The 27,487-nt window shown below is 40.8% G+C and overlaps 3 protein-coding genes across 6 annotated transcripts; 2 read left to right on the plus strand and 1 right to left on the minus strand.

The window, feature by feature from the left end:
- Positions 1–132: 132 nt before the first annotated feature.
- On the plus strand, positions 133–3,069 carry LOC124186983 (lysosomal Pro-X carboxypeptidase). 2 transcript variants are annotated; one of them, XM_046579201.1, is made up of 7 exons: positions 133–360; positions 467–607; positions 807–1,087; positions 1,164–1,321; positions 1,419–1,591; positions 1,694–2,046; positions 2,131–3,069. In XM_046579201.1, the coding sequence occupies exons 1-7, from the start codon at positions 202–204 to the stop codon at positions 2,372–2,374; spliced, it is 1,509 nt and encodes a 502-aa protein (XP_046435157.1). In that variant the 5' UTR covers positions 133–201; the 3' UTR covers positions 2,375–3,069. The 2 variants fall into 2 exon arrangements, with proteins under 2 accessions (XP_046435157.1, XP_046435158.1); XM_046579202.1 differs by having other exon boundaries at positions 354–393.
- Positions 2,453–6,009, minus strand: LOC124186982 (kinesin-like protein KIF3A). 2 transcript variants are annotated; one of them, XM_046579200.1, is made up of 9 exons: positions 5,852–6,009; positions 5,355–5,773; positions 5,045–5,235; positions 4,821–4,960; positions 4,531–4,728; positions 4,050–4,441; positions 3,538–3,955; positions 3,341–3,466; positions 2,453–3,267 (listed from the first exon to the last, which is right to left on the minus strand). In XM_046579200.1, the coding sequence occupies exons 1-9, from the start codon at positions 5,864–5,866 to the stop codon at positions 3,130–3,132; spliced, it is 2,037 nt and encodes a 678-aa protein (XP_046435156.1). In that variant the 5' UTR covers positions 5,867–6,009; the 3' UTR covers positions 2,453–3,129. The 2 variants fall into 2 exon arrangements, with proteins under 2 accessions (XP_046435156.1, XP_046435155.1); XM_046579199.1 differs by having other exon boundaries at positions 5,045–5,250.
- Positions 6,010–7,941: 1,932 nt separating this feature from the next.
- LOC124186081 (tricalbin-1-like) lies at positions 7,942–27,184 on the plus strand. 2 transcript variants are annotated; one of them, XM_046577449.1, is made up of 22 exons: positions 7,942–8,308; positions 8,431–8,599; positions 14,682–14,854; positions 16,833–17,035; positions 18,091–18,377; positions 21,530–21,615; positions 21,718–21,913; positions 21,986–22,356; positions 22,468–22,693; positions 22,776–22,924; positions 23,182–23,217; positions 23,433–23,530; positions 23,635–23,808; positions 23,896–24,093; positions 24,209–24,478; positions 24,556–24,729; positions 24,881–25,082; positions 25,166–25,401; positions 25,467–25,686; positions 25,779–25,899; positions 25,993–26,210; positions 26,331–27,184. In XM_046577449.1, exons 3-22 carry the CDS (start codon positions 14,794–14,796, stop codon positions 26,483–26,485), a joined length of 3,681 nt encoding a protein of 1,226 aa, XP_046433405.1. In that variant the 5' UTR covers positions 7,942–8,308; positions 8,431–8,599; positions 14,682–14,793; the 3' UTR covers positions 26,486–27,184. The 2 variants fall into 2 exon arrangements, with proteins under 2 accessions (XP_046433405.1, XP_046433406.1); XM_046577450.1 differs by lacking the exons at positions 7,942–8,308; positions 8,431–8,599 and having other exon boundaries at positions 13,521–14,854; positions 18,091–18,341.
- Positions 27,185–27,487: the final 303 nt, after the last annotated feature.

Here is a 27,487-nt window from a genome sequence, read left to right on the forward strand (position 1 = left end):
CTTGTCAGCTATCCAAAGATAATTTTTCGTTATTGTTTATATTTGATTTCCCTTTATTTGAATTGGATAACATACAGATATACAAACACGAACGAACGTCACGAACACATTCATATCATTGTACGTATGTGTTGAGGATTGATAGAGGTCAACGTTCACTGGTTTGTGATTGCAACCTCAGTGTTCCTCGAGCAGTCGGTCATGATGGATCTCCCTACTGCTTTTGGTTTAATAAATGCATTATTCTGTTGTTACATTACTTCTGCTAGCTCAATAGAATATGGTAAATTTAAACCAGCTCAAAACCAGGCAGTAGAAGACATCAAGTATGACTTTGTGATCAAAAAGTTTCGAGTACCCGTGAGTGAACAAGTTTGTTGTATCTTGTAATCAGTCAGTAATTTGTTTTCTTATTTAACTACAAGGAATAACTCACCGTTGAAATTGACAACTGTTTTTTTCCTAGCTCGATCATTTCAGTTTTTCAATGAACGCTACATTTGAGATGCGATACCTTGTTAACGACACATGGCAGAGGGGCAATGATCCACCTATATTCTTTTACACAGGAAATGAAGGGGACATCGAACTCTTTGCTCAAAATACGGTGAGAGATTGCACAGTACACGTAAACAATTAGCATTATTACTATATGTTGAAAATTCTATCACTGCATGCCGATTATTCTGGAAGTCAGTGAGCTTATTACAAATTGGTTGCGTGCAAGTTTAAAGCGTTGCCCCTTGTTTGTACAAGTTTTGAATTATGTGCAGAGTTGATACTGATATCCAATTATTTTCTTGCAGGGTTTTATGTGGGAAATTGCACCAACCTTTGGCGCATGTTTAATCTTTGCTGAGCATCGCTATTACGGAAAATCTATGCCGTTTGGTAACGAATCTTATTCAGATTCTAGTCATCTCGGATATTTAACAAGCCAACAAGCCTTAGCTGATTACGCTGACTTGATAAGTTTTCTAAAATCAGCTTCGAACATGAGACATAGCTCTGTCATTGTATTTGGAGGCTCTTACGGTGGAATGCTTAGCGCATGGATGCGGATGAAGTATCCACACCTTGTCAAAGGGTGATAGTTGCAAAAGTCTCTTTTGAATGCGAAGCCTTGCTAGTAATGCGATAAATAATCCACCTGAAAATTTCAGAGCAATCGCAGCTTCGGCTCCGATCCTGCAATTCACTGGTATCACCGAATGCGGCGCATTTGCGAGAGTCGTCACATCAGATTTTCGCATTGCCCATCCAGAATGTCCGCAAACAATTCTCAAATCGTGGACAGCAATCGCAAACGTCACCTCAACTGGTGAGACACAATATTATTTTATTAGCATCAGTTATATCTGCTATTTCCTACAGTCGGGGACATCTTCACGGATAGAATAATTTAATTTATTTTACAGAAAATGGGAGGAAATGGTTTTCAGAAAATTGGAAATTGTGCCAGCCGTTGAAAAATTCATCAGACATCAAAGTGCTGAAGGACTTTCTGACCGATATTTACGGAAATTTAGCAATGGTAAACTATCCATACGCGTCAAACTTCTTAGCGCCATTACCTGCGTATCCAATATCTGTAAGTTCTATTCTGATATGAAAAATTTCACTCTTTTCAAAGTAAAAGAATTGAATCAAACTCAAATAACATGTATATCTATGAATATTTTTGCTCGTGTAGAAAGTCTGCAGCTACTTGACGAACTCGAATCAGAACGACATGGCGCTTCTTCTTGATCTCAACAAAGCGATTAGTGTGTTTACAAATGGCACAGGAAACAGCAAGTGCTTATCTGTGAGCGAAAACTCTTCTCCAAATCTGGATAGCAAAGGGTGGTCGTATCAATCTTGCACAGAGATGGTCATGCCCATGTGTACCAATGGCGTGGATGACATGTTCGAAAAAATTCCTTGGGATTTCAAGAAATTTAGCGACGACTGCTACCAGAATTTCAAGTCAAGACCCCAGCCTTATCTAGCCTGCGAGGAATATGGATGTCAGGATCTATCCGCAGCTAGTAACATCGTGTTTAGGTGCGTTTGCTGTTTATTTAGTCTTGGAACTGACAGTGACTTCATATCGTGCATCAATTATTGCATTGCTTATAAAATTTTCAGTAATGGATTGTTGGACCCTTGGTCAACTGGTGGAGTTTTATCAAACGTTTCGTCATCGACAGTGGCAATTCTCATACCAGAAGGCGCTCACCATCTAGATCTCAGGGCAAGTAATCCCCATGATCCATCTAGCGTGATTCAGACGCGACAAATTCACTGCAATTTTATTAAAAAGTGGATTCATGAGCATTGGGTACCTGTTGATGATAAAAATACAGTACAATATGAAATTATAAGTGTTTGATAAAAGACATAATTTTGCTTCTTATATTAATACGGGGAAAGTTTTCATACTGAATTTGAAATATTAATAGAAATAGGATCTTTTATAATATTTACGATTTGTTTATTCAAATTGCGGATATAAATGGTTTTACATGAGTGGATAAATAACACGTTGCTCGTGAGTTTACTTTAATTAAATTTGAGAAAAGAGATTAAAAGTCATCGACATAGATTTGTTGCAATAATGTAAAAACATATTGCTGGTGATTTGTCGGATTTATTACTATTAAAAAGCTGCAGTATACGTATATTAATTACTAATCAGATCGTCAATCTTGTCGTTAAAAAAAGATATTTAAAAAATTAAGCTGCAAAGCATCAGATGTTCCCTCGATGTTACAATTATTCTGTACAACGAATTGAAGATTTCTTTACATACTTTTTATCATCAGCAATCAAAGCAGATTGACGTAGATTTACTGACTCGTCAAACAGACATTTGTATATGAATATAAAATAATTCAGGAACAATAATTTATAATCCTTACCTAAAATACGTATCATAAAAAGTAAAGCAGTTTTTACATAAACAATAACGAGTTCTATAATGAGCTAATATTCGTGCTAAAACTACCTCTCAATCGAGTCCTTGCATATCCATTCCGTTAAAATGATACCAATTCTTTAAATAAAGTGGTAATTAAAAAAAAAAGACAATTAAAATACACTATGAAAAATAAATATCTAGCTTATGGTTTTGCTTAAAAATAATGCTTAGCGAGGGGGTCGTCGATGAGCAGTGGTCGGCCTCGGAACACCCGACCGACCTCTCAACTTTTTTGGTTGGGCAAGACTGCTTTCCGTGCCCGTGTTGTACGAAAGGTAGATGTTAGAGAGATCAGGCTGTGGTTGCTGTAACAGAAATTGTAGCATGCAAGTTTGTCAATATTCCAAGCTTTCGATTAGAATCACAATTTCCACTTACATCTTTGTTGCTTCCGGTCGAAGGTGTGGCTTGTGCTTTTCTCATATTGTTTCCTGTGTACGCTACGCATTTCAATTGCCACTCCCCAATGTCTTCGTTCCAATGAACGTACCTTTCGATCATCGTCTGGAAAATATTATGCCGGTCAGGACAAAGTTGGTAATAATGATTAATTTTCTGCACCTCAGTTTACTTACCTGATATTGAACAGGTATGTAGTTGTTGAGAACGAGTTCGTGCAGTTGTAATTCTCGTCCAATTTCTCGTACACCTTCCAGGAGATCTTCCATCTCTCGCTGATGCTCTTGTTGCAAGTCCGATAATTCCGCCTTGGCAGACATCAGCATCGTGTAGACTCTGCCTAATTTTTTTGTTTTTCCTGCAGCCTCTTCTTGCAGGGACGAGTATTTCTCTTCGATGTCTATGCGTTCAGCCTCTTTTTCTTCAATAGCTTTCTTCAGCTGTTCTTCTCGGCTCTTTCTTTGGTCCAGCTCAATTGCAGATGCCGCGAGTAGCTGTTCCTGAGCCTCGGCTTTTTCCAATAAATTCTCACCTCCGACTAGAATTTTGTTTTGCAAGTTTTGCATTTTTTCCCTTAACGCTTCTTTCTCGCTTCTAAGACAAAAAATGAACAGTTTTTATTTGATATTGATTATCAAGTGTTATTGTGGGTGTTATTTTTCTTTTCATACCGAACATAAAAACTCACTGCGTTCTCTTTAGCTCGATGACATCTTTGTCATCTGGGCTTTTGTCGTGCCTCTCTGCCTTGTCCATTTTTTCTCTCAATTCTACTTCACCATCTTCAAGTTGATCCATTGAAAGTATTTGGCTCTGTCTATGTCTGGTTTTTCTATCACACTTCGACTCAAAATTATCATCAGAATCTTCGGTCTCGGGATCAGACTCAGAAACTCCTGTACCATTTTCTTCGAGTTGTTTACGCAGCTCTTCAATTTCAACTTGGAACTGGCGAAGTAGGGCGTCCTTGGGGTCCTCGTTAATTCTAGCTCGGTTCTTAATATTTTTAGCTCGATTGGCGTACCTTAGAGTACTTATAGTTTCATCGTAGTTCATGTCAGCAGGGCTAATGTTTGCGCACTGCGAAAAACATTAATCCATTCAAACTTGGTTCATTGTTCATTCAAGAAAGAAATTGTCACAATCACGAATGCTGGGTAAATAGTCACCATTAAAGTTTTCGAATTTCCACCCAGCGAATCCTGCAGCAATCTTGTTAGTTTAGAGTTTCTGTACGGGACGTGTGAACTTTGTCCGTCAACAAGTGCGGATATAACATTGCCCAGTGTCGACAGAGACAAATTAATCTTTGTAGCCTCTCTCAGACGGACTCCTGTCGCTTTGGTTTTACTTTGCCTCTCTGAGCCCTGAAATATCAAGGTTTTAAATCTCGCTGTACTTTCGATGTTGGAATTTAGCAATTCAAAATTCGATCTATATACTGTGAAGAAATACACACAGCTAAATCTACAAGGTGAAGTTTTCCCATTTTAACGTGTTGTTCTCCATCGTCGCCTAGTTGACTGGACTCGACAGTTATGGTGAATATCGCATGGGACCTAGAACTGGAAACGTTCATCGCGGTTGCGCCGACAACCCCTTAAATTAAATAAATAATGGATTATCTTGAGGTGACTTTGTGTCTTTAAGAATAGCCGTTGAACAGCGATTAAATAGGCTCACGATTCTTATTTCCTAGGGTCATGATGCGGTCCAAGTCATCGGCATTATTGACCACATATCCGCTTAGGTCTTTAACGAATACACCAATGTCCGGTCTCTCTTTGACTTCTAAACGAGTATTTTGATCCTTTCCTAACAAATCTCTAACTTCTTCGTTGTAAATCTCCAAGTATGTGGCGCGAACTAAGAACCTGCAAAAATGTAGTCTGAGATGAAATTCATATTATTTTAGTTCAGTCACGTAAATATCAGTAAATATTTATTCTGCAATTGACATGATCAAATTGAATAACTCGCGGCTGGTAATTACTTCTGATTTTCGTCAGCCTTAGCGATGTGGCCAAATATATGAGCAAAGGTGTTCGGAATGATGCCTCTTAGCTGTGGGGAAGTCTTGGCGCCAGACATGGTGTAGGTTTTACCAGTTCCCGTTTGCCCGTAAGCAAGTATCGTCCCATTGTAGCCTTGAAGAACCTTGTCGACGATCGGCCTGGCTGTTTCGTTGTATATGTCAACCTGTGATGAGTCTGTATCGAAAACTGCGTCGAAGGAAAACAGTTTTGGTGGTTCCCCGGGAGCAGCGTGAGGATTTTCGACCAATATTTCACTGTTCAGAGAGTCAACTTTTGTTATATTCTTACAGTGACCGTCCAACTCCTTTCCGTTAAGTGGTCTAACACGAACGACCACTCTAACGTTTTCAATCTCTCCCAGCTCCGCAGCATTATCCTGTGAAATGTATATTTCGTGTTAAATCAGTGCGGTCGATGAGAACGAACGTCGTTTGAATAATTTTACCAAACTCACCCCTGGTCCTTCCATTATCCTTTGAAAATCGCTCTATAAATTTCTAACTCACTGTACAATATCACGACTTTAAGTCTGCCAGGGAAATACGCTCCTCGCAATGACAGTGACAGGAGCAGACGACACCGCCTCAAACAATCGAATCGATTTTTTTTAATCACAAACCCTTTTTACGCCGACAGCGCGCTCTGTCTTCAATCATTAATAGCTTATTATGTCATTTTGAGTCCGTCGGTAAATCAGATATTCTGCCAATTGGCAAGTATATTGCGTAACGGGCAAACTCGGTCTTTTTAGGCCGAGCGTACGTTTGCAATATGAGTCGTAGGTGAAGCCGAAGACGAATATTGCAAATATGCGAGGCGAAAAGACCGTTGCCTCCTCGTTGCACACGATTCTTCATGTAACAAGTGTATGTTACACGTTTTTTCACGAAGCACAAAATTGAGGTTAGGGTCGCACAACGTCAGATTCATTCGCGACAGCGCATGCGCGCGGTCTAGAAAGGACCACTTTAAACTCCTAGGGCTTAAAAGTGGTCTTTTCAGTACTCGTAAACGCATTCACACGTTATGTAAATTTATTTCGCGTTATGTAAAAGTAGATTCCTTCATATGCAGTTAAAATTCAAATTCAAATTGCATTTGCGCCGGAGTCGCGCGTGAAAGATTGGGGTTTTCTTTATTACGTTTCGGCAAGCTGAAACAATATCGCGGTACCAATCTGGAGTGTATATGACGGCATTGTGCGTAATTCATAGGGAAACAATACGGGCAATGGCGATGCGTTCATTGTGCACCAGAAGCTGTACCCACCCCTGTTTGCTAGCCACCCTACATACGTGCGCCATGTGTTGGTTAACTAGGTGCAGGATCTTAATTGAAACGGGGCAGCTGACAATGAGACCAAAGCGTGAACAGCACAGCGTTTAAACGGGTCTAACTGTAATCAAATTCAAATTTCACTCGAGTATTTTCACGCATATATTTATACACATACTCAAAATTAGTTGAGTATCATATCGTTGAACAAATAAAATGTGAGTAGGAAATTATCATCATATGCACAATTCATTGAGTAACATTTGTGGAAAATTTTTGGGATGAAAAATTAATTTGATGTATTTATTTACCTAAATTTTGTCAAATAAATTGTAGCATTATATAACGCGATACCTATTAGAGCTACACTGAAATCATGCTCAAATTAGCACAGTACGATTTCACTTAGTTCGCGCTAATTGATTGAAAATTATTGAGATTGAGAATTATTTTCAAAATATAGATCAGTCCTCACGTACCGGGACTTTAAGGATTATACGACATTATTTATTATAATAAAGGAACGCTGAAATCAAAATACCTGCAATGTCAAAGACGACGTTACGTCCGTAGAATTTTTATCGAACAAAATCTCTCATCCCAGTTCGCTAGCAGAAATATATACAGTTTAAAGATAACTCAATCTCAGAAATAGTTTGATTATGTTGGCGACCGTTTGTTCGTTTGACAATAATAGACCGACCTTAGACCAGACCGTCGAAGTGAGTGTTGCGCTCAAAGCGTGTAATAAACACACGCATATCTAGGAGGCATGCCACATACGACCGGACAAGAATGTACAGCACCAGGGGCCCTCTTCTCGTCCTACGTATGGAGAGAGAAATGGGGGGGGTTCGATTCACGTTCACGATTCACTCGTGAATAACACACAGACGTATATATGCACGCCCGGCGACGTTCATTGGCACTCGATGTCAGGGCTCTTTCACTCCCCTCGGTTTTTCCCGTACCCCCAACGCGAACAACACACGGGGTTCCCTGCACATGTGCATCAACCCCGTGGCTGAACGAAGCCCTTAGTCAGCCTCAGCCAGCAGCTAACGTCGCTTGTAAAGCGACGCAAGTGTGGCGCCAGCAAGCCGTCTTATATAACGATTCATCTTTGCTTACGGGAGTAGGATATTTTATTCTCAGTCGTAATTATTACAAGAAGCTCGCTCGGATCGGCGTGCGAGGGAAATATAAGAGAGGGAGAGGGAACGTATATCTAGTTATACTCGTAGTAAATCCTGTTCTCCGTAACGAACGGAGAGACGCGGCGTGCGTGGATTACGCATGAGTTACGCGCGCATACGTTTCGGTTTGGGGACTTATGGGAGTTGGGCCGGTTTCACCGATCACCAAACAGCTTCTACGAGTGCCACCTGAAGCCTGGAAGAAGCTAGGCCGCGTAGCTAGCTGCTCGGGGTTGCTTCGTCACCGCAGTTCAAGCCGGTTGATCGGTTCGAGTCGATCCCTGACGAGTGAAGAGCGAGCGAAGAGCGAGTGAGAGAAAGAGAGAGAGAGAGAGAGAGATAAGTCGATCTGAGACTGGAAATACTAGGACTCCTCTGCTCGGGGATAACTCGAAGAAGGGATAGAAGAAACTCTCTGTAACTTGATTCTGTGGTCCCAGGTCAGTGTTGCCACGGTGGTCACGGTGAGCGGGTGCCGTTTTTATAACTATCGATGTGGATATCTGCGTATCTGTCCGTACTGAATGTCTTTTATACATCGTTATTGCATCCGCTTTTACAGACATCAGGAGTTTCGACAATAATCATCCGTAAGTCGAGTCGCGCGAGTGGATTTCTCAGTGTTTTATGCCGTCAACGGAATTAGTGCCGGTTATAGTAAGCACCGATGACACGTGACGAGGAAATCATACACCAGATAGAAATTTTAACTGAACAACATTTCTGAGCACGTGAGTTATTCCTGTATTTATAGTTTAATATATCATCTTAACCCTGGTAAAAATTTCTAATACAACGAATTTTTACAGAAATTTGAACATTTCGTATTATTTTGTATAAAATTGAAAATATGCATAGGTTTACGTAAAGAGTTGTTAATTTTCGTAAAAAAATTTTAGTATCTTGCGATTGTTTTTACTTAAAGCATACAATTTATGAGAAACTATGCATATTTACAATTTTTGGTACAAAATTCTGCGAAATGTCCAAAGTTTTTTAAAAAATTCATAGGACATCGTAGAAATTATTTTCATCGGTAAAAACACGAGTTTTGCGCGCATCGATGCATGACATTCGATGGGACGAAGGGTTAAACAACGAAGAGAATCGATATAAATTTCTCAAATTGTTATACATCTATCCATATCAGCCGATAAGCAAGCGTTAACCTAAGATTCTGTATTAAGATTACTAATTAAAAATTAAACGACACCCCAGATACCCACGTGTGGAGTCTCGTATAAAAAGCCGTCTGAACGATAATCACTATTCACGGCCGGTGGCGTTGAAACTGTTTAAGAATTTCGAAACTAGTTGTCGGACTGGTTTTTAAAACTCGATGTAAACATTTCCCGCGGCATTCTGTACCTCGTCCATTAAAATTAGTTGTGTATTTCAATATAATGCTGTATAATACCCCGCAACGCAGCGTATAGGGGAAATACACACGGTGTAAAAAGACTCCGGAAGTCATTTGATTTACATACCTGATGGGCGACAGGGTATACAGAGTGGTAAATTCGTTCCACGAAAACTAATTCCGACAAAAAGCTAATGGTCAAAAATTCATTCAACCAGGTTACTGTGTATAATCGGAGCAAAAAGAAAAAGAAAATTCCCCGATTCATTTTCGCCCTGCTCTATAAACCGTCTGATTTTTTATTTACGTCTCCCACGCATGAAATTATAGGCAGTATTTTGACGCAGACCCGCCGAGTTATAAATAATATCAGATCGTGTAACGAGGATGGGTTTCGCACAATATCGTGCGTAGCGTCGAGTGTTGCGGGTGTATTTTTCGGACACCCCGTAGGGATCGGTGCACCTTGCGTTCACGGCGAGAACATATCTCTCTCCCTCTCTTCCTCCCTCTGTGTGTGTGTGTGTGTGTGTGAAGATGTTACGTGTATATGCTGCACGTGTAGAGCACACATCGCAGGGAACCGCGTATCCATACATGCATGTATATACGTAATATACCATATACCTCGTACGTATCTCAGCTGCACCTATACCTACCTACCTCTACCTACCTGCCTGCCTGCAGCGTGCGACAGATGTTGCCCAACAAAGAAATAAAGAAAATAGTAGAAAAGAAGGAGAATGGAGTGAAACGGCGTAGTAAAAGAAAAGAAAGAGAAAAAAAAAGAAATAATACGAAAAGAGATGAAAAAAACCGCCCAACAAGCCGGCTCTCCGACTTCGTTAATACGACAACGACGACGACTCGCACCCATAACGGTCTTTAAACTATAAGAACCGGGAAGAACCAGCCGTTCCACTCCTCATTCGTCACTCCCTGCATCCTCGGACACGAGAACAGCGATGAGTGCGATGACTGGTTTCCATTTTTCGTTCGATCATCCGCTCTCTTCTTTATTTCGACGCGAAATTTCGGCAAAAAAATTTCTCACCGAATGTGACGTTCAGATTTTTAACGAGATCGAAGCAAGTCGGTGCAAGTAAGCTGAAGCTGTAATGTTACGGGTGTAACGCGGTTGCTTAACCGGGACTTAACCGTTAACGGGCCGCGGACCAGTCCCTTCGTAAATTTAAAATATATGTTAATATATACCGGGAAGCGTGCGCCAGCTTGCATACATATGCGTGTAATGCGTGTAAGGATGCTGTACACCGTATACACACAGTTTTATGCTAAAGTTCTGTGACTCGACTTTACTATCGTCGTCGTAGAAAAAAATATCGGACTGCGTTGACGTTTTACGATATCGCCTGTCTATACGCAACCCGCGACGCGCCGCGTGCTTTCGTAATTATCATTCTCATCCACGTATTGTAGTCTCGACCCTCCGCGTAGGTATTCAACCTGCGTTTGAATATAATTAGCGTCTGCAGTATTGCCCAACGGAATACCGCCGAGGCGTACGTCTTGTACGGTGTATTATGTATTCCGTTCCTTTATTTCCTTCTACGCAGGTCAAATGGTTCTTACTTTCGTCCGTAAGTCTTTGTACGCACGGAGGGAAAGGATTGTTTGAGTTAAGTGATGATTCGCTTGATTCAAACAAGCGCTATAGTCAAATACGGCGAAGCCGATATTTGCTCAATTCAATAAAATACTTGCGACAACTTGATAGCGAATTGAATCAAGTCTTCGAATGATCATGCTGATTATCTAGTTATTCAAGACAACACGGCGCGAGTTTGTTGCGAAAATGTGAGATTGAAATGACTGAAAATTTGATTGAGCGCATCTCAATGGTTTTGTTTTAAAAATGTGAAATTGTTGTACCAAAACAAATTGAGCTTGTTTTAATTCACGTTTTGTCGAGTCAAGAGATCAGTGGTTGAAATAGCTAATGAATTTTGTCGTTACAAAAATCTTTTGCATTGACCGAACATTTGAGTTATTTAAGCGCACAAGACGTATTCTTCGAATGATATCAATTATAATTCTAGTGACTCAAAATTTTGCTGGATTTACTCGACATTCAATGGATAAAACGCGAAAACTTATCGTTGTATATGTACGATTTTACAACAATCTCTGAAGCGACTTTCGTATCGAGAAAGTTCATCGCCTAGTGGCCGTTTATAATACCAGCATACCGATGTTTGCGACGAATATATTCTCTACTTGTTTCAAAGCAAAGTGTTATTTATTTCACTTCGTAAAAAAATCAGTGCAACCGATTCAACCAGTTGCGCCAAACAACCTCCGATTAGATCAACGAAGTACGGCATTCGGATCGATGTAAATTTTTTGCTGGCTAAATTCATGTACCTATTTGATTTGAAGTACCTAATCGTTTGTGCCGACGAACATGCTGCTTGGAGGAACAATGCGATAAACGTCGAATGAAATGATATTTAGTCGACTCAATTTCGGAAACACATCGAAAGCTTCACTCACTCGCGACAAGAAAGGCTTTCTTCGAATCAAGGCATTCGCTTGACTAAATCGAGATTGTTGAATCGAAGTCATCGTATTTGTAACAAACAAGGGATACAAGATTGAAGCGAACGGACTCCAACAAAATCTATTTCATTGGTTCAAGAATTCCTTTCTCGCCATGAACAACTTATAACATATCATACAAGTTATGTACCAAAACTTTGACAATTAACGAGGAAAATAATTTCAGTTTATCGATTATGATATACCGTTCAAAATGAGGGCATTTGCCATAGGGTTTTATTATACCGACCGAATCCTAGACGAGTTTATTCGGTCGATTGGTTTTCCCCGAAACTATTTTTCGACCTCCCCTGCAACCGTTGGATTCGGCCCACATTCGCACGCCATCGCCACCGGCGATCCTCTATATTACGCACGTCCATCAGGGGCCGGAAAACATCGCGTGGCTATAGCTGCAGGTACGAGGCAAGGATCAGGGGGCAAGAGGACGAGGACGAGGACGAAGGCGCGGGCGCGTTGCTCGGGCAAAAGGGTATAACCGACGACCTGGACGAGGATGTTCGGACGGGTGTCGTTTTAGTCGGACACCGTCAGTCCAGCCGAGTCGTCCGGATTACGCAGAGAAGCTACACGCGAGATCGGCACGTGGTGAACCGGAGGATCGCGTAAACGCGGTTGTCAATCATCGAGAAAAACGCCAAGTCGGAATCAACCCTCGTATAATCGTATCATTCGTATATCGATATTTTTCACGCGCGTTTATTATTCCATACATTTGTATATGGCCGAGTTTTTTTTTTTTTTTTTGCGTCAATCCGTTGCAGATTCCTACGTCAGTGAGATCTGACGGATGACAATGTGCAAGGAATCGGCGCGAAAATCTATTGATTTTAAATATTTTTAATACGCACTGACCGACCACGACGCTTTCTTCGAACCTTGCCTACGTTTCGTGGTTCATCTAGTCCGAAAAGTCGACTCTGCGGCAGTAATGCCAAAAATAAGAATCGCAATGAAAGTAAGGCCAGAGTTCGGAGGTTTGGGTTTATAAATTCGGGAGGCTCAACGGCGGCCTTACTCGGTTTATTATCGGTCATTGGCGTTCTGAAATTGGGTTGCAATTACGATCAGCCGTTTCTGTAAATCGAAAATAAACTCCTTGTGCACTGTGAAGGAGGAATTAGTGGCGGTCGGAGTGAAGGAGGGAGAGAATAGGCGGAAACGCGTTTATATTTTATGCACAAACAACAGTGTCAGTGCGTTATATCGAGCCCACTCTATACGTATACTATACAGATAACACAGCCAGCGTTCTCTAGAATTACCGTGAAATTAGTTCGCGCAATTTTTGCCAATTACACGTAAAACTACACCCAGGAGAGATTATATAGACCGATTTTGACCGCGGTTACAGTTGGGGCTGGGTTGAAATTACGAATTTGAAAAGTTGCGAAAGCGCCAAATTTTTAATTATTATTTTGTGAAAATTGAAGCGAAAAAATCAAACTTGATCCGTCGGCTTTCCGACCATTTGAAACTTTGTTGTTTCCTCAAAGCTTGATTTCTTTACTCCAAGTTTTGCCAGCAAATAATTCGGAATTAGAGACTTTTGGAACTTTTCAAATTCGGAACTTCAACCCCGCCCCATCAATTTGCAACGTCGCACTGGACTCGAGTGTATAACAATCAAATCGTCAATTATCGCTGTCATACACCAACGCCAATTTTCCCACACGTGTCATTTTACTCGCGGGTTTCTACTTGACCAAAGGTCAGAACACCAACTGGCGGGTCCACGGTAGAGCGAAAATTGTCGGTGTTGCTTATTTTCGCGCTACTTCTCGTCCGAACTGTTCGCGAATCACCGTTACCACAATTAATCGCAAGTGGTTTATACCCACTTCGCACAATCGTAGTCTCAGTGAGTGTGCGAAATATTAAACAATTCTTATCAAGGTGAGGTTTCGAGATCCTGCCGAGTAAAATCATACGCGAATTGTACTCGTCCAAGGACTGTACGAACCGTCGTGCTTCAAAGAAACTTTCCGACTTTTACGAACGGACGAGAATAAGCGCTCATAGTGATTTAACTCGCTTTCGGTCGTAAAAACGTTCTGCAGTTTACTTTCAGGCGAGAGAAATATCTCCAAGATTGAAATTCGGATGAAACGATCAGTTTTTTTTTTTTTTTTTTCAAATAATCTCCGATCCTCGCTTAAGATTTCGATTCGCAGACATCGGTCTCTGATTATAATCAATCCTTTTAACTGTCTCAATTTTCACATTGATAAATGAAACTTTGTGTACGTAATGAATAACGAATCGCTCCGTCTACAACAGCTGCACGCCTTTCAGCAATCGCAATTTCAATCTAGAGTACGACGTGCCTCCTGCCCATCGGAGTTGTTCCATAAATGTATTCGCGGTTCCCATGGGATTGTAGTAACACCCGCGAATAGAAGATGCCCTCGAAAGATAATCGGCCAACGTATGTAGGTACATTTATCATCGACTAGGACAAAGTAGTCGGAACAACGCCAATTCGCGTACAGTAATTGCCACGTAAGCAATTATATCCGTAAAAAGTTGTTCCTTATATTTCGTAGTATTTTTAACTTCTCACGAGCTGCTGTTTAGCTATTGTAAAACACAAAGTTGGACTCGCTGCGTAATGCTTATAATTGTACCGCAAAGTTTTTGACGCGTTCGCAAGAAAACGATGGAAAAAATGAAAATTATTTACACGGTCTCTAAATTGTCTTGATGATAATTCGTTGAAATTTATGGCTTTGCGCGACGTGAAATTTGTAAGGAATTTACGAGTATAGGTTGTGATAAAATGACGGTGGACTATAATAATAACGGTTTTGTGACGCGCGATGACATCAAATCGCGGACTGACAAATAAACAGCGATTTCAAAATAAATAACAGAGATTGCACGAAGCGAAGGCTGGAAGAGAAAAGAGAGAAATACTCCTAAGGAGAAAAACGTGGGCCTTATAGTGGATCTATTATAGCTCGGATGGCTCGTTGGAATTGAAGCATGCAGATTTTTTCCAGTTTCATGGCGCGTCATTTGAAGAGGGCTGCGTCACTGAAGAAAGGTACTGTACATACCTAAACATGACGCTTTTTTCCTTGAGAATATTACCTGCGGTTATTTCGTGTTAATTAATAACATATCCGTAATAATAAGCTTACGGCATATGCAAACTCGCTAATTTAATATTCGTATATTAAACGCACATGTATACCGAGTGTAACAACTGCGATCGATAAACCTCATTTCCTCCATAAATCAAACCGTGCTAAATTTGAACAATATATAGGATATCATTACTTGCGAAGCTTATTAGTGCCGCGCTCCTCGTGAAGGTGGATACGGCTCATCCTAACTCCTAAGGATTTTAGGACAAACCCTACGTCGAACTTCCAACTTCAAAAAAAATTAAAGTCTCTAATCCTACTTTGACACTCTTGATAAACGATTGAACCTAATTTTCACGCTATTCGATTTACAGCTTCTCCATTGGACCTGTAACTCCTCATCTATAGATATATTATTACAGCGACATTCGAGTGTCAACGATGAATGATCCAAGGGCTATTTTGACATAATTTTGACTAGTATCGATAACATTTGAATATTAAGTATCGCATTTCAACCGTATTCGTTCAACGTTCCCACGAATACAAAAACCCTTTATTTATTTGGATTTTAATTTGATTTCACACGTTTTAATCGTATTTTTTGTATTTCACATTTTTATTGTCAAATTAGGACCCAAAATGCCATTGAAATAGAACCTACTTTACTGTCTTCGAGCCCTACGTAGGCGCTCCTCTAAAATAGCCGTTAAATTTCGACTCCGACATGCGTCTGAAATTTCCTCACAAATACGAGACGTACTCGGTTACACAGTTCTTCATTAATTAATCGTAGGAACTTAATCCAGGATTACAAAGGTAACGACGAAGGGCGCATGATCTAACAGATTATATTTGATCAATAATGTTCGTTGTAATCTGTCTGTGTTTCTCTACACCGCATCGAAGCCTGTATAATATCACGGATAAACACACAGGCGGTACGGATTAAGCTTATGAAAGTTTCCTCGAATCACGCGATGCACCTGAAACTAAGTAACGATCAGTTGCTCGAATCAACCGCTCCGCCAACCTGGGCTCCCTGCTTAATTTCGTAAAACGTCGAAGCGCAAATTTAATATACCAGGGTAAAAATATCCCGCTACAATTAAACGTATTCACTTGTTCCGGCAGTTGATCAATCGATCAATCTCTTGATCTGATCTTCGATCAGGCTGCAGGATTACGGAAATTTCGCGACGCGGTGTTTCGGAGGTCAGAGGTGAAAGTGCAATTTAATTCCGCACCTTATCTCTTTAGGTGCTTTGGAAGCGCTTAATTCTGCCAAGGTTGCGCTCCACTTATTCGTCGACCCTCCCCCCCCCCCCCCTACAAGCGATTTGGGAACAAGCGAACCGGAAACTGTTCCCATAATTGTAAGGATCGCCGCAGGCTGACCATTCCTACACGGAATGTACTCGTAAACGAGTTGTTTTCGATCCAAGAGTATTATTACACGCGCGTACCTGCGGTGGCCGGGTTGAAGTTACGTACTTGAAAAGTTCCGAAAGCGTCTAATTCCGAATTATTTGGCGGCGAAACTTGAAGTAAAGAAATCAAACTTTGAAGAAACGACAAAGTTTCGAATGGTCGGATACCCGACGGGTCAAAGTTCCGGAATGCAAGATTCCGAAAATTCAAGTTACGATAGAGAAAAGTTCCGAATATACTCAATTAAAATATACTCAACGAGTGGGTGTAAAAAATCGGAAAAACCAAAACAAAGAAAGATCAAATTGGTGAAATTTCACCAAGATCATTCCGAATTCTTTACTTTAACTTTCCCCGGCGTGAAATTCGGAATCGGACGCTTTCGGAACTTTTAAAATTCGAAATTTCAACCCCGCCCCTACCTGCGGTACGAAAAGAAACCCTCCGCCGTTCACAACGAACGCATTCCTTTTACTGTTTTAACACGCTGACGCATCTTCGCAGGGAAACGAGAGGGTAGCGGAAGCTGCAGCCCTGGGGAAAGACCGCCGGCAGTATATCTGGCTGGAAATCCCTTAACCACCCTCCAGATCCCCGTGGGTGGCCCTGCAGGGGGTCTCGGAGGCGTCGCGACGATGAGCACGGACGACTTGGCGACGCAGGATGACGAGTTCGCCGTCGCCCTCGCCTTGGCCCAGAAGACAGAGGTTTTTCTTACAGTCTAAGAATACTCTTGCATTTCTTTATTTACTTGATTATTCCCCGTCAACTCGATGGACGCACAGTTTACGCGTGTGAAATTTTACACAGGCTGTAGAGCTTTCCCTTTGTTTTACATATTTTTTTACCTCTTTAATTTGAATATCGCGTGTAAGGCCGAGTCGAGGCTAAAATTGTTATCTAAATCACAGAATCTCGCTTCGGGGGAGGCGAAATTGTGTATTCATACGTGAAACTCGTAAGACCCGGCATAAGTTAGATAAGCCTGTTGTGCGTTGTACCTTCGGTCGACTCGAGCCACCGACGCCCCCTAATTTAAAACCGTGTATTATTTACTTCGTTACAATCTCGGTGTTGCGATATGAGACAGGGTACAACGTACCGTGTCTACGCGTAAAGCTTGAGACCGTCGATACAGACACCGTGGTCACGCAGCCTCGGATTGATTTACGACCAACTTTTCACGCCTTGGGTGCTTAAGGGTATCGACTCTAATCATTTATTTATTTTCATCTCTTTTGTCTAGAACGTGCTGGTTGAATTGGTATACCTTGAAATCTGTCAGCTAGTCACTGCGGTCAACTTGAACCCAGGAGATCTTCACTTACGGTTTTTTCCTTGTAACGCTTTGCAGAATAGAATTTTGAACCGGAGTTTTTCAGATATACGATATACATTTCGAATGTAAATATATGTGCATGTAGATGGAGGAAAAAGGAATTGAATCAAATTAGATTTTGCTGGAGTCCATTCGCTTCAATCTAGTATCCGTTATTTGTTTTGATACAACAATTTCACAATTTTAAAACAGAACGATTGAGATGCGTTGAATCAAATTTTCAGTCATTTCAATCGCGCATTTTCTTGATACAAAATTCACATTATCGCAAAGAACTCGCGCCGTGTTGTCTTGAATAAATAGATAAACAGCACGATCATTCAAAGGCTTGATTCGGTTCTCCTCATTCGACTACAGTCTTTATTTGAATCGAACGAATATCACTCGACTCAACCAATCCTTTCCCTCCGCGTATGTTTTCAGCGTGACGCGGAGGCGGTGCGAGGTGCTCTTTATCTCGGGGTCGCCCTCTTGGTTGCGTGGGTCGTTGGGGCAGCCGGTTTGTCCCTGGCATGGTTAGTCCTGGTTCTCGCCCTCGTTGGAACGATATTCCGAGCGAGGCTGTCGCGGCTTCTGCAAACAGCCCTTCAACACGAATTGTCGAGGCTTCGTCGGCGCAGGGCGCTCTACAAGGACGAGACTGCTGAGTGGCTGAGCCTGCTGATAAATCGCTGGTACATAAAACAAGCTCAAACTTACTACAACGCAAAGTATGTGGATCGAGAAGTGAAGATGAGAATGAAAGGAACGATGTAGTTACAATTGATTCGCCGATTTCTGTACACGGTATCGAATATCGGAGCTGGCACGGACATTAACATTATTACGGGGCCAGTTTAACGATCATGATGGGTGAATGAACTCCGTCGCTGTTGCTGCTGCTGCTGCTGCTGCTGCTGCTGCGTTTGGGTGCCAAGAGTCCTGCGGAGTCAGTCAGTCAGTCAGTCCATGAACTGCGGACCGTTGTACGAGTTAGACCAGTCGTAGGGCAGCTGCCGACTGCTGCTGGAGTATAGACATTTGTAAACATTCCACATTCCACATTCCCTTTGCGAGTTGTGGTACCCGCAACGCGCCTTTCACGTTCTAAAACGCGACGGCCGCGTCTCCAGTCGACCAGTCGACTACTTCCTTGACCGTGCAGTCGAGAAGCAAGGAAAATATTTATGCCTACACGTGCATGTATATTTCTCTTGATGCGTTATAACCGATGCCGATATGTACATTTAGGGGGGTTCTTTTTTAACATTTTTTTTTTTAACACGTCACCTGAAAAATTTGTGACAAATACTGAAATAAACGAATATTACTGTAAAACCTGGAGGAGGTAGGAAAATATTTAGAGATCACACCATAAAAATAAATAAAAAATATTACAATAATTGATAGCGATCTCTAAATATTTTCCTACCGCCTCCAGGTTTTACGACAGTATTTGTCACAAATTTTCCAAGCGGCACCTTCAACGGAAAGAAATTTAAAAAAATGAAACATCCTAATGTACATACGTGAGGTACAATATGTACGAATGTTAATATTCGCGGTTAATGAACAGCACCGCAAACTGATGACTGTTCGTGATTGTGGAAAAGTGATTGTGCAAATGTTATAATACACGCTTTTCAAATTTGTTTCGTTCTAGTTCCCCGGTTATCTTCAATCGCGTTAAGATAAGCTACAAAGCACGGATTTAGACTATAGATTGAGAGTAACGCAAATTCGTTGTTACCTAAACGTCGCATCGTGAAACTAATTTTTTTTACTCATATCACCGAATTTTCTTTCCCTGTCATTCTTTAGCTATAAAAGTCCGTTTCTCTTTGAGAATCTAGGAATTATGGCCGATGAAAGACGCAAGCCTTTCGTAAGGCACACCCACGTAACAGTCGGTGCAACTAACCGACAATATCCCGGGCGTCAAAGAATTCAATGTCGTTTAAAGTATCCGTCCTAAAGCAGCGAGCGCACGTTGTGTATCTATTATTTGTTCGTTCGATAAAAATCGATTTGCCGATCCTTCAAAGAATCCGAGAATCACCGTTTTCCAATCCATTCTCGTTCGCTATAATAACTTACCTCGCTCCTATAATCGTATAATCGTATAATCAATTATTTATCACGACGGTTGCTTTGTTATGCGATTGGCTGGAAATTGCCGAGCTGTATATCTGCGGGCAAAATCAATCCTCTTAATCCTCTCAGTTACGTGGTTTTTTTCCCCAACATTCCTTTCCACCCTTTGTTGTCGTCACGTTCTCCGTCACTTGCTATTTGAGTTGAGTCATAGATGTTTCGGCGAAAATAAAAAGCAATCAAAGCCATTTATTGTATATTTATTAGTCTGCAGGTTTAATTTCCGATAAAATATCTACAAAAAATAAATATACCCACGTCAATTATCTTCCATCCGAATACAGGTACAATATTAAACCTTAAGTGTTTAATGAAACCCGTATTTTGCTCCCGTTTGCGTATCACGGGTGGTCGAATGTATTACAGAAGAGGGCCGCGAGTGATTTATCATGAAGCATGGTTGTATTTTCTCGAGGTTCACTTTGCGGGGGCGATAGCAGTGATAGTTTACCTCAAGTGGAATGTAACGTCGACGTGTCCAAGAGTTATCTACCCACTTGTATAATTTGCATACACCTATACCTAATAGCAGTGATCCGCAGCTATGTTAAACCGTGTAATGCGGTTGCAATGCGTGCATAAGGCCCTGCAGGCAGCAATTCGTATGAACTCTCGTACGCGGCGAAGCATGTAAAGATCAATCTGTGAGGTATTACGTAGGTACACGAAAGACTGCCGAGTTTTCCTATCTTCTTTTTCATCATTCATAAATGCATCTCCATGCGGCAGTAAATAAAAACTTCCTTCTCTACCTGACACCAGAATAATTTTCTTTCAAGCTCTCTACGGGCTATGATTTCTTTACATTCAGTCGACACGGTGCGAAAAAAGATAATAAAAAATCAATCTTGTGTATTTTCCATCGTCAAACAGGCGCGTCTTTCGACGCGTAGATTGTCGATCCCGATATCGTCGTGTGCATGCATATCAACGTAAATTTTCTAGCATTTGTACCGCATGCCTCCCGCAAACTAGTCCGGCATAAATTGAAGCTCGTTGAAATCCTGGATGCATAAATTGCGAATATCCCCGCGCCGGCTGACTCGTGACGGCGTTACTACTGCAGCAGGCGGCGTGTCTGGTTACATGTCACTTTGACTACTGCAGCCTGTTCATTGCGAAATCCTTTACAGTCTGACCAATCCCGATCTGCACTACTGAACGACGCTCGGGATTCGAGTCCCGTCGAAAGATTCTTCGTATTTTTAATTCTTTTTCATTTTTACTGAAGCGATGGACAAAACTTTCAGAAGTGATGCAATGGGTACCTATGAAATCGTGAAACTGGTTGATTTTCGCAATAATATCGAATTTTACTCAACAATTTACAACCATAGTTAAAAAAGTATAAAAACTACACAGGATAATACACCTTAATTTATGCATACATTCACTCAACTCTTAATTATAGAGAAGAATGAATAGGATATTTTTCTGTACCATAAAAATTGAATTTTGGTGGATGAAATCCTTATTTTTGTATTTTCAAAATTGTTTAAATAGATTGGATCTAACTCAGTTGTTTACAATAATTTTATTCGCTAAATGTAATTGTAAATCGTTTCTTGAACGTTGAATTTTGTTCAAAGAATTACCAATTTCAAATCTCAATATACAGCAAAACAAAGAAGAGAGAAAAAAAGAAAATACAAAGCATGTTTTTCATTTCCATATCACTCTTAAAATACCTACACACATACTATTATTCATTATCAGATTCACAATGCAGGTGGAGATTCAGCGCGGGAAGTATATTCACTCTTGCCAAGGAACGATTGGAGCCAATTTTGAATGAGTCAAAACCCGGGATACTTGGTAAGCCATAAATTAAGATTATTGTAAACCATCCTGAATTACGGGGTCTAATCATAGAAGACACCCCGAGAATGTGATTAAAGTTTCAAAATATCGAATAAGGTCCATTGGAACTGCGAGAACTCACTTTTGGGGAACAGACACCCTGTATAACGCGTGTTAGAGCCCTGGATTACAGCGGAGATGACGATGGACCTGCCGCAAGACCCGGCTTCAGTAAACTCTCTGTTGAAGCTGATCTTCGATTGGACTGCGAGCAATTCAGGATGCTCATCACAACCAGGCTCTTTGGAAAAGGGTGAGCCACTTCCTTCTTCATCCAACTTTCTCGATTCCTTGCCTATTGACAAAATAATGGATTGTCTCGCAGAGTTGGGATGGACATTGATGTTGCGGTTGAAAAACTGTCTCTTGCTGGTACGGTGTTGGCAACTCTGACACTGAACTCCGCAGCTCCATTTCCACACGTAACGCACCTCAGCGTCAGTTTCGTAGAAAAGCCAGATGTCTGGTTTAGTGTCAGGGTCCTTCGCGCTGTCCAAATGATGGAGGTGCCCCTGGTAAAGACATGGATCCATGCGGTCGTCTCTGATGCTCTTGCAAGCTGGATAGTCGATCCCGGACATCTTGAATTGGACCTTCGAGCGCAGGAGAGACCTGGACCAGGTCTGGATTGCGTACCGCATGATACACCTCACGGAGTCCTTACCGTCACCCTCAGCCAAAGCAACACGGTCTCAGGTAACTTTCATGCATTGAAAATCAGACCTTGGTTTATATTTGTACTTTTAAAGTGGATTCTCTTGCAAACTGACAATTTCTCACAGAGTTGTGTTAATTTTTGGTTGGTAGGAACTACAACGGACGAAGTTAGGTGGTTGGTGGTCACCATAGGCGACCAGCGACTAGTGACGCCACATCTTTGCGCCAGCTGGACGGAAGATGTGTCTTTTCTCGTCGGGTCGTTGGAGAATGAACGAATCAGCATAAAACTGAAAGCCAAAAGGCTGGTCAGCACCATAACTCTGGCTCAATTTGAGCTGGCGCTGGGTGTGTACAACTGGGAAAATTCTACTGTGTAAGAGCGATTAAATCATGTATCTTTTGAATAGAAAATGTAAAATTTTGCTGGCAAATTGGTAATCATATTCTATATACAGGGTTGAGAGTGTGCTGCAACAGAAAAAACCATCACGAAGTAGCGCCAATATTCCCAATATCAATGCTAGGCTGGAGTACAGCTCACTGCCCACCTTGGAACCCGATTTACCACAGCCAGAATCACTGGATGAAAGCCTCCATCCCTCGGGTAATTAAAACGACAATGTTTTGCTGGTGAATGTTGGTTAACTGAGTCTATTATAATCCTGTGAGACTTGGAGATGCAAATGAAGATGAAATAGAATAGCGATGAGTATTGAATAATCAATGGAGGCTTTGGATAAAGTTTGACCAAGTATTGAGGATGAAGAAAGTCATAGGTCCTGTATCCAAAGCTGATTATTTGCCATTCGCCTGTGCCTTACTCTCATTATGTTACTTAGCTTTGGTTTTTAACATTTTCAGTGACTCGAAAAAATTCGTACCGAAAGCAAAGAGCAGGTAAATTGCGAATCGACCGAATGTTAATTGAATTGTTTGTCAGGCATGGTCTTACACGATTTTTCTCATTATTGGTGCACCAGAGCACGCACAAACAACATGCAATTTATTTCAACATTGCGAAGTTTGTGTTTCACTAAACGAAAAAACTGCAATACACAATGCTTTCCGGCTGTGTGCACTGTCAATTATGCAATTCTTTTTTTTCTTACCAGGTGTGCTCGTTGTTTACATACATTCGGCGGAGGATCTTATCAACAGCGATCCCTCCCACTGCAATCCGTATTGTATGCTCTTCAATAATCGTAAAAAAGCAAGTAATAAAATTAATTTCACGTGTTTATCAACATTTCTCTTCTTGCCGAATTGGGAAAATCAAAAAAATATACATTCAATAGGGATAATTAACTTTCACAGGTAAAAACTACACATTACGTCCGGGGCACAAGCTCGCCAAGATGGGAGGCCAGGACGCAGTTTCTTGTACAAGACTACACTCAAGTTTCTCTGAGTTTCGTTATATGTTCATGGAATATATCTAAAATGGCAGATACGGACATGCTGGGTCTGGCTATGCTTTCTTTATCACAGGTAAACGTGTACAAACGGTTTCTGTAAAGAATTCGAATTAGAATAATTACTGACATCCGGACAGACAATAAACCATCAAATTTTCAGGGCACTAGATGGATCGTCAGAAGAGAACTGACTCTTAGCGGTTCAAGTGGGTCATCAACTGTGACAGTTTCTGTGCTTTTCCATCCAGTCAGAAGTGTTCAACAAGTGGTCTCTAGTAGACGTGGAAGCATCGCACCCATAGGATCTGATGATGATCCTAAGATGAAGCGAAACAGTCTTCCATGGATGCAACAAGCGGTAAATTACACATTTTCTTCATAGTTTTTCAAAGATGGTATGCTCAACGATGGCCATTGTATCATAGACTGTTAATATTGACAAGTGTTAAAAGTAATCAACTATTAATTTTCAGAAAATGCTTCTAATACATCGAGATGCAGACCCTGCCTCCTCAGATATATCAAGCCTTTTGTCGACAGGCAGTGGATTGATGGAGGTCACCTTGTTACGAGCAAAAGACCTCGTTGCAAAAGATTTAAACGGTTTCAGCGATCCATTCTGCGAACTGAGACTGAACAATGAAACAAAGTATAAAAGCAGCATAAAAAAGAAAACTCTGAATCCCTGCTGGGATGAAAGTTCAATCATGGGATTGCCGAGGGCCGGAGAAAATTTGGACATTGTAAGAATCTTGCCATTCCCAGTGAAAAAAAATATTAGAAATAAGTATAGCATATGACCTAGTTACTCCATATTCAGATGCTGTGGGATCACGATACTTTTGGGATGAAAGATTATCTCGGAAAAGTGTCATTAGCCCTAGAAGATATAAGAAAACTGTCGAGCAGCGATCAGTCCCATTGGTTCATACTCAAGGGAACCAAATCAGGATCTGTTGAGCTCAAGATCAAAGTTCTCTCCGAAGAATCTGAGGTGGACGTAATTTACAGTAGTTGTAGGATTGTTTCCAGCTGTATATCGTCCTCTGTTTACTGATCTGTTGTTGAAGGAACTGGAAGTAAAATTTTTCTGGTATCAAATTTTTGGGAAACTCTGTTTTAACTCTGATCATCTGCTTTCTCAGACGCAGAGCACGTATGCGGCAAGTACCGTCAGTGATTCTTCCACACGGCAGGATGCAGAGCCAGATGCTGTCGCAACTGTTGTTCGACGGCCATCAATGGAAAAATCTAAAATGAGATTGCATCTGGGACCGGTGGTTCCTCCTCCACCGCCTCCTCGCACTGTCACCTTGATTAAACCGCCAGCCATAGTCCATCTACCTGGTATGTAATTATTATTTTGTTGAAACAAGTGATTGTGTCTTGTTCTAATTGTTTCATGGAAATTTGTGTTTGGAATGATGTAGATAAGACCAGTACGACTAGCAAAGAATCGGGTGAAGTAAACGGTCTGGCAACTGGTTGGTCTGGGCGGGATACCAGCACAGTGAGCGGCGATAACGCAGAGGATGGCGTTGATAGTAGCACCCTAGAAAAATTTGGGGAAAGAAGATCATCGCATCACAGTTTGACACCAAGCCCTGATAATGGTTTTGGGAAGAAGACGCCTCAGTACAACAGTTTTCGAGTAATGAAGCAGAAGGTGAGATTCGACATATTCTTTTCGTTAAATCGACTAGGTTTATACCGATTTCCGACTTTTATCAGGTTAAACGGGGACTCAAACTTCGCAGATTTCGATCTGAAGTTAATATCGAGGATAAGGGAGACACTGCGAAAGGTGTCGCACTGAGTTTGGAACCTCGAGGAGGTGGGGAAGCTGATGCGACGGAGTTACTTCAGAGTGCCGGTCTCTCCCATGCAGTTTCGCAACCGGACATGCTTGGGAGGATAAGGCAGCCAAGTCCGAACCTGCGTGGAACGAGAGGTCAGTGAGCTTGTGCTAAAATACTTTGAACGTAGTATTGAGCTGCACGATTAAACTAATTTTAAAAAAAAATTATCCCTGATTATCTGCAGACTTGAAAGCAATCAATGGCACCAGAGAAAAGTATTCCGGTGTTGAAGGAAAAGTACTACAAGCCCAAGGTCTCCATGTTGCTCATATTGCCCAGCTTTATTGTCGGGTGAAGTTTCAAGCGTAAGTTGATTGTTTATGCAAGAGAAAACAAATTCTTTAATGAATCTCTGATAGAAGTATCTACATAATATTTTATAATGAAATAACTTATAGGTGCACAAGTCCAGAGAAAATGTCGTCTTCCACTAACGGCGGTAAGACATTGACAAAGTCTCGCCTTCTTCCGGCAATGCCCAATCCACAGTTTGGCGTTGACTTCCAAATTGATAGCGATGAAGTATCCCGGCAATCTTCTCTTATTTTCGAAATTCGCAGCTCCAACAAGGAGCTGTTGGCCAGCCGCAGAGTTACACTTCACGAACTTCTAAGTGGTAATTACATACCATATTATTACGTTACGATTTTTGTCATGCTACATTAAGTTCTGACTGCCGTTGAGTGCAGATTTTTGCGACTCGTCGACTAAGTTGGGCTCTAAAATATCTTTACAGGTGCTTCTGCGGCTACCAACGACGTGCATACTTGGCTAGCATTGAATAATGGCGCATCGTTGGAAATACAAATTGGGCATGGGAAGGAAGTGAAGAATAAATCCACGAAAAAGTTGTTCCGGTCTTGGTCAGTGCACAGAATTGGCAAAATTTGAAAGTGGTGTAAATTTCAGCCTGCAGTTCCAATGCATCGAGCTGAAAACAGTTGAATTTAACATCTACTAGGTCGCTTTGGTTATATTTGCAGATTATATTTGATCCGAAATTTATCAGGTAAACTGCAAAGTGTAGCACATCCATGGAGAATACTGACGAGTTGATTTAAGATGTTTTTATTTTTGTATATATTAGAAATACTATGTTTATAATATTAAAAATTAAATCTTTTTAGTAGTCTAACTGTAAGAGTTCGCCATTTCATAAATAGATTTTGGTCAGTAGTGCATAAAACTGATAAATTTGGAACGTTTTCAAAATGAAATCATATTGATTTCATTCTTATAGAATCACTTTCAGCTTCTCTTGGAATATCTTGCTCCAGCTATTGATAGCATGAATTTGTGAGAAATACTCTCTGTTGTTGTATGTCCAAGCATAATGTGACTTACAATCGTTTTCGGATTTAACGTCCAGTACTGATGAAGAATCATATCATTCCGTAATAATACGTACCTATATAAATATACATGTATAATATTATGAGAGAAAATTTTTCACTGTATATTTCTTCGAATATTATAAAACTTTCGAGAAGATATTTAAAAAATATAAACAGTATATCGCCATATTATTGGCAAACTTATCATATTGTACAGAGACTGGGTATCGGACAAAATAAATTATTCGACTATTTATATTTATTTTCAGATTTACTATATTTATACATGCATATTTAAGTGTAACTCAAATAGAATTTTTTCTACGTAAATAACAAATGTACTTTAAACCAATTATGTAAACGACTTCATTGTCTCATCAATCTTGGTATCCGCGATTAATGAATTACACAGTAAAATTTGAATTCAATCATGGAACTATGTTTTATTTCGTCTCGATTACATTGACGTTGAAAAATAATCTCACAAACCAAACATTTTGTAATAATTAGTTTCAAGTTTTAGTTTCCAAGGTATAAGTTGCTTGAAACATTGTTTAGT

The sequence above is a fragment of the Neodiprion fabricii genome, chromosome 7, assembly GCF_021155785.1.
Source record: "Neodiprion fabricii isolate iyNeoFabr1 chromosome 7, iyNeoFabr1.1, whole genome shotgun sequence".
Taxonomy (NCBI): domain Eukaryota; kingdom Metazoa; phylum Arthropoda; class Insecta; order Hymenoptera; family Diprionidae; genus Neodiprion; species Neodiprion fabricii.

Excerpts from the sequence above, each read along its gene's own strand:
- LOC124186983 (XM_046579201.1), top strand. The coding sequence starts at position 202 with ATGATGGATCTCCCTACTGCTTTTGGTTTAATAAATGCATTATTCTGT. Across the intron at positions 1,088-1,163 it reads TATCCACACCTTGTCAAAGG|AGCAATCGCAGCTTCGGCTC; the intron begins GTGATAGTTGCA and ends TGAAAATTTCAG. Across the intron at positions 2,047-2,130 it reads GCTAGTAACATCGTGTTTAG|TAATGGATTGTTGGACCCTT; the intron begins GTGCGTTTGCTG and ends TAAAATTTTCAG.
- LOC124186081 (XM_046577449.1), top strand. The coding sequence starts at position 14,794 with ATGCAGATTTTTTCCAGTTTCATGGCGCGTCATTTGAAGAGGGCTGCG. Across the intron at positions 23,809-23,895 it reads CTATGCTTTCTTTATCACAG|GGCACTAGATGGATCGTCAG; the intron begins GTAAACGTGTAC and ends TCAAATTTTCAG. Across the intron at positions 26,211-26,330 it reads ACTTCACGAACTTCTAAGTG|GTGCTTCTGCGGCTACCAAC; the intron begins GTAATTACATAC and ends ATATCTTTACAG.
- LOC124186982 (XM_046579199.1), bottom strand. Across the intron at positions 4,729-4,820 it reads TTCACCTTGTAGATTTAGCT|GGCTCAGAGAGGCAAAGTAA; the intron begins GTGTGTATTTCT and ends TTGATATTTCAG. Across the intron at positions 3,467-3,537 it reads ACATACCTGTTCAATATCAG|ACGATGATCGAAAGGTACGT; the intron begins GTAAGTAAACTG and ends AATATTTTCCAG.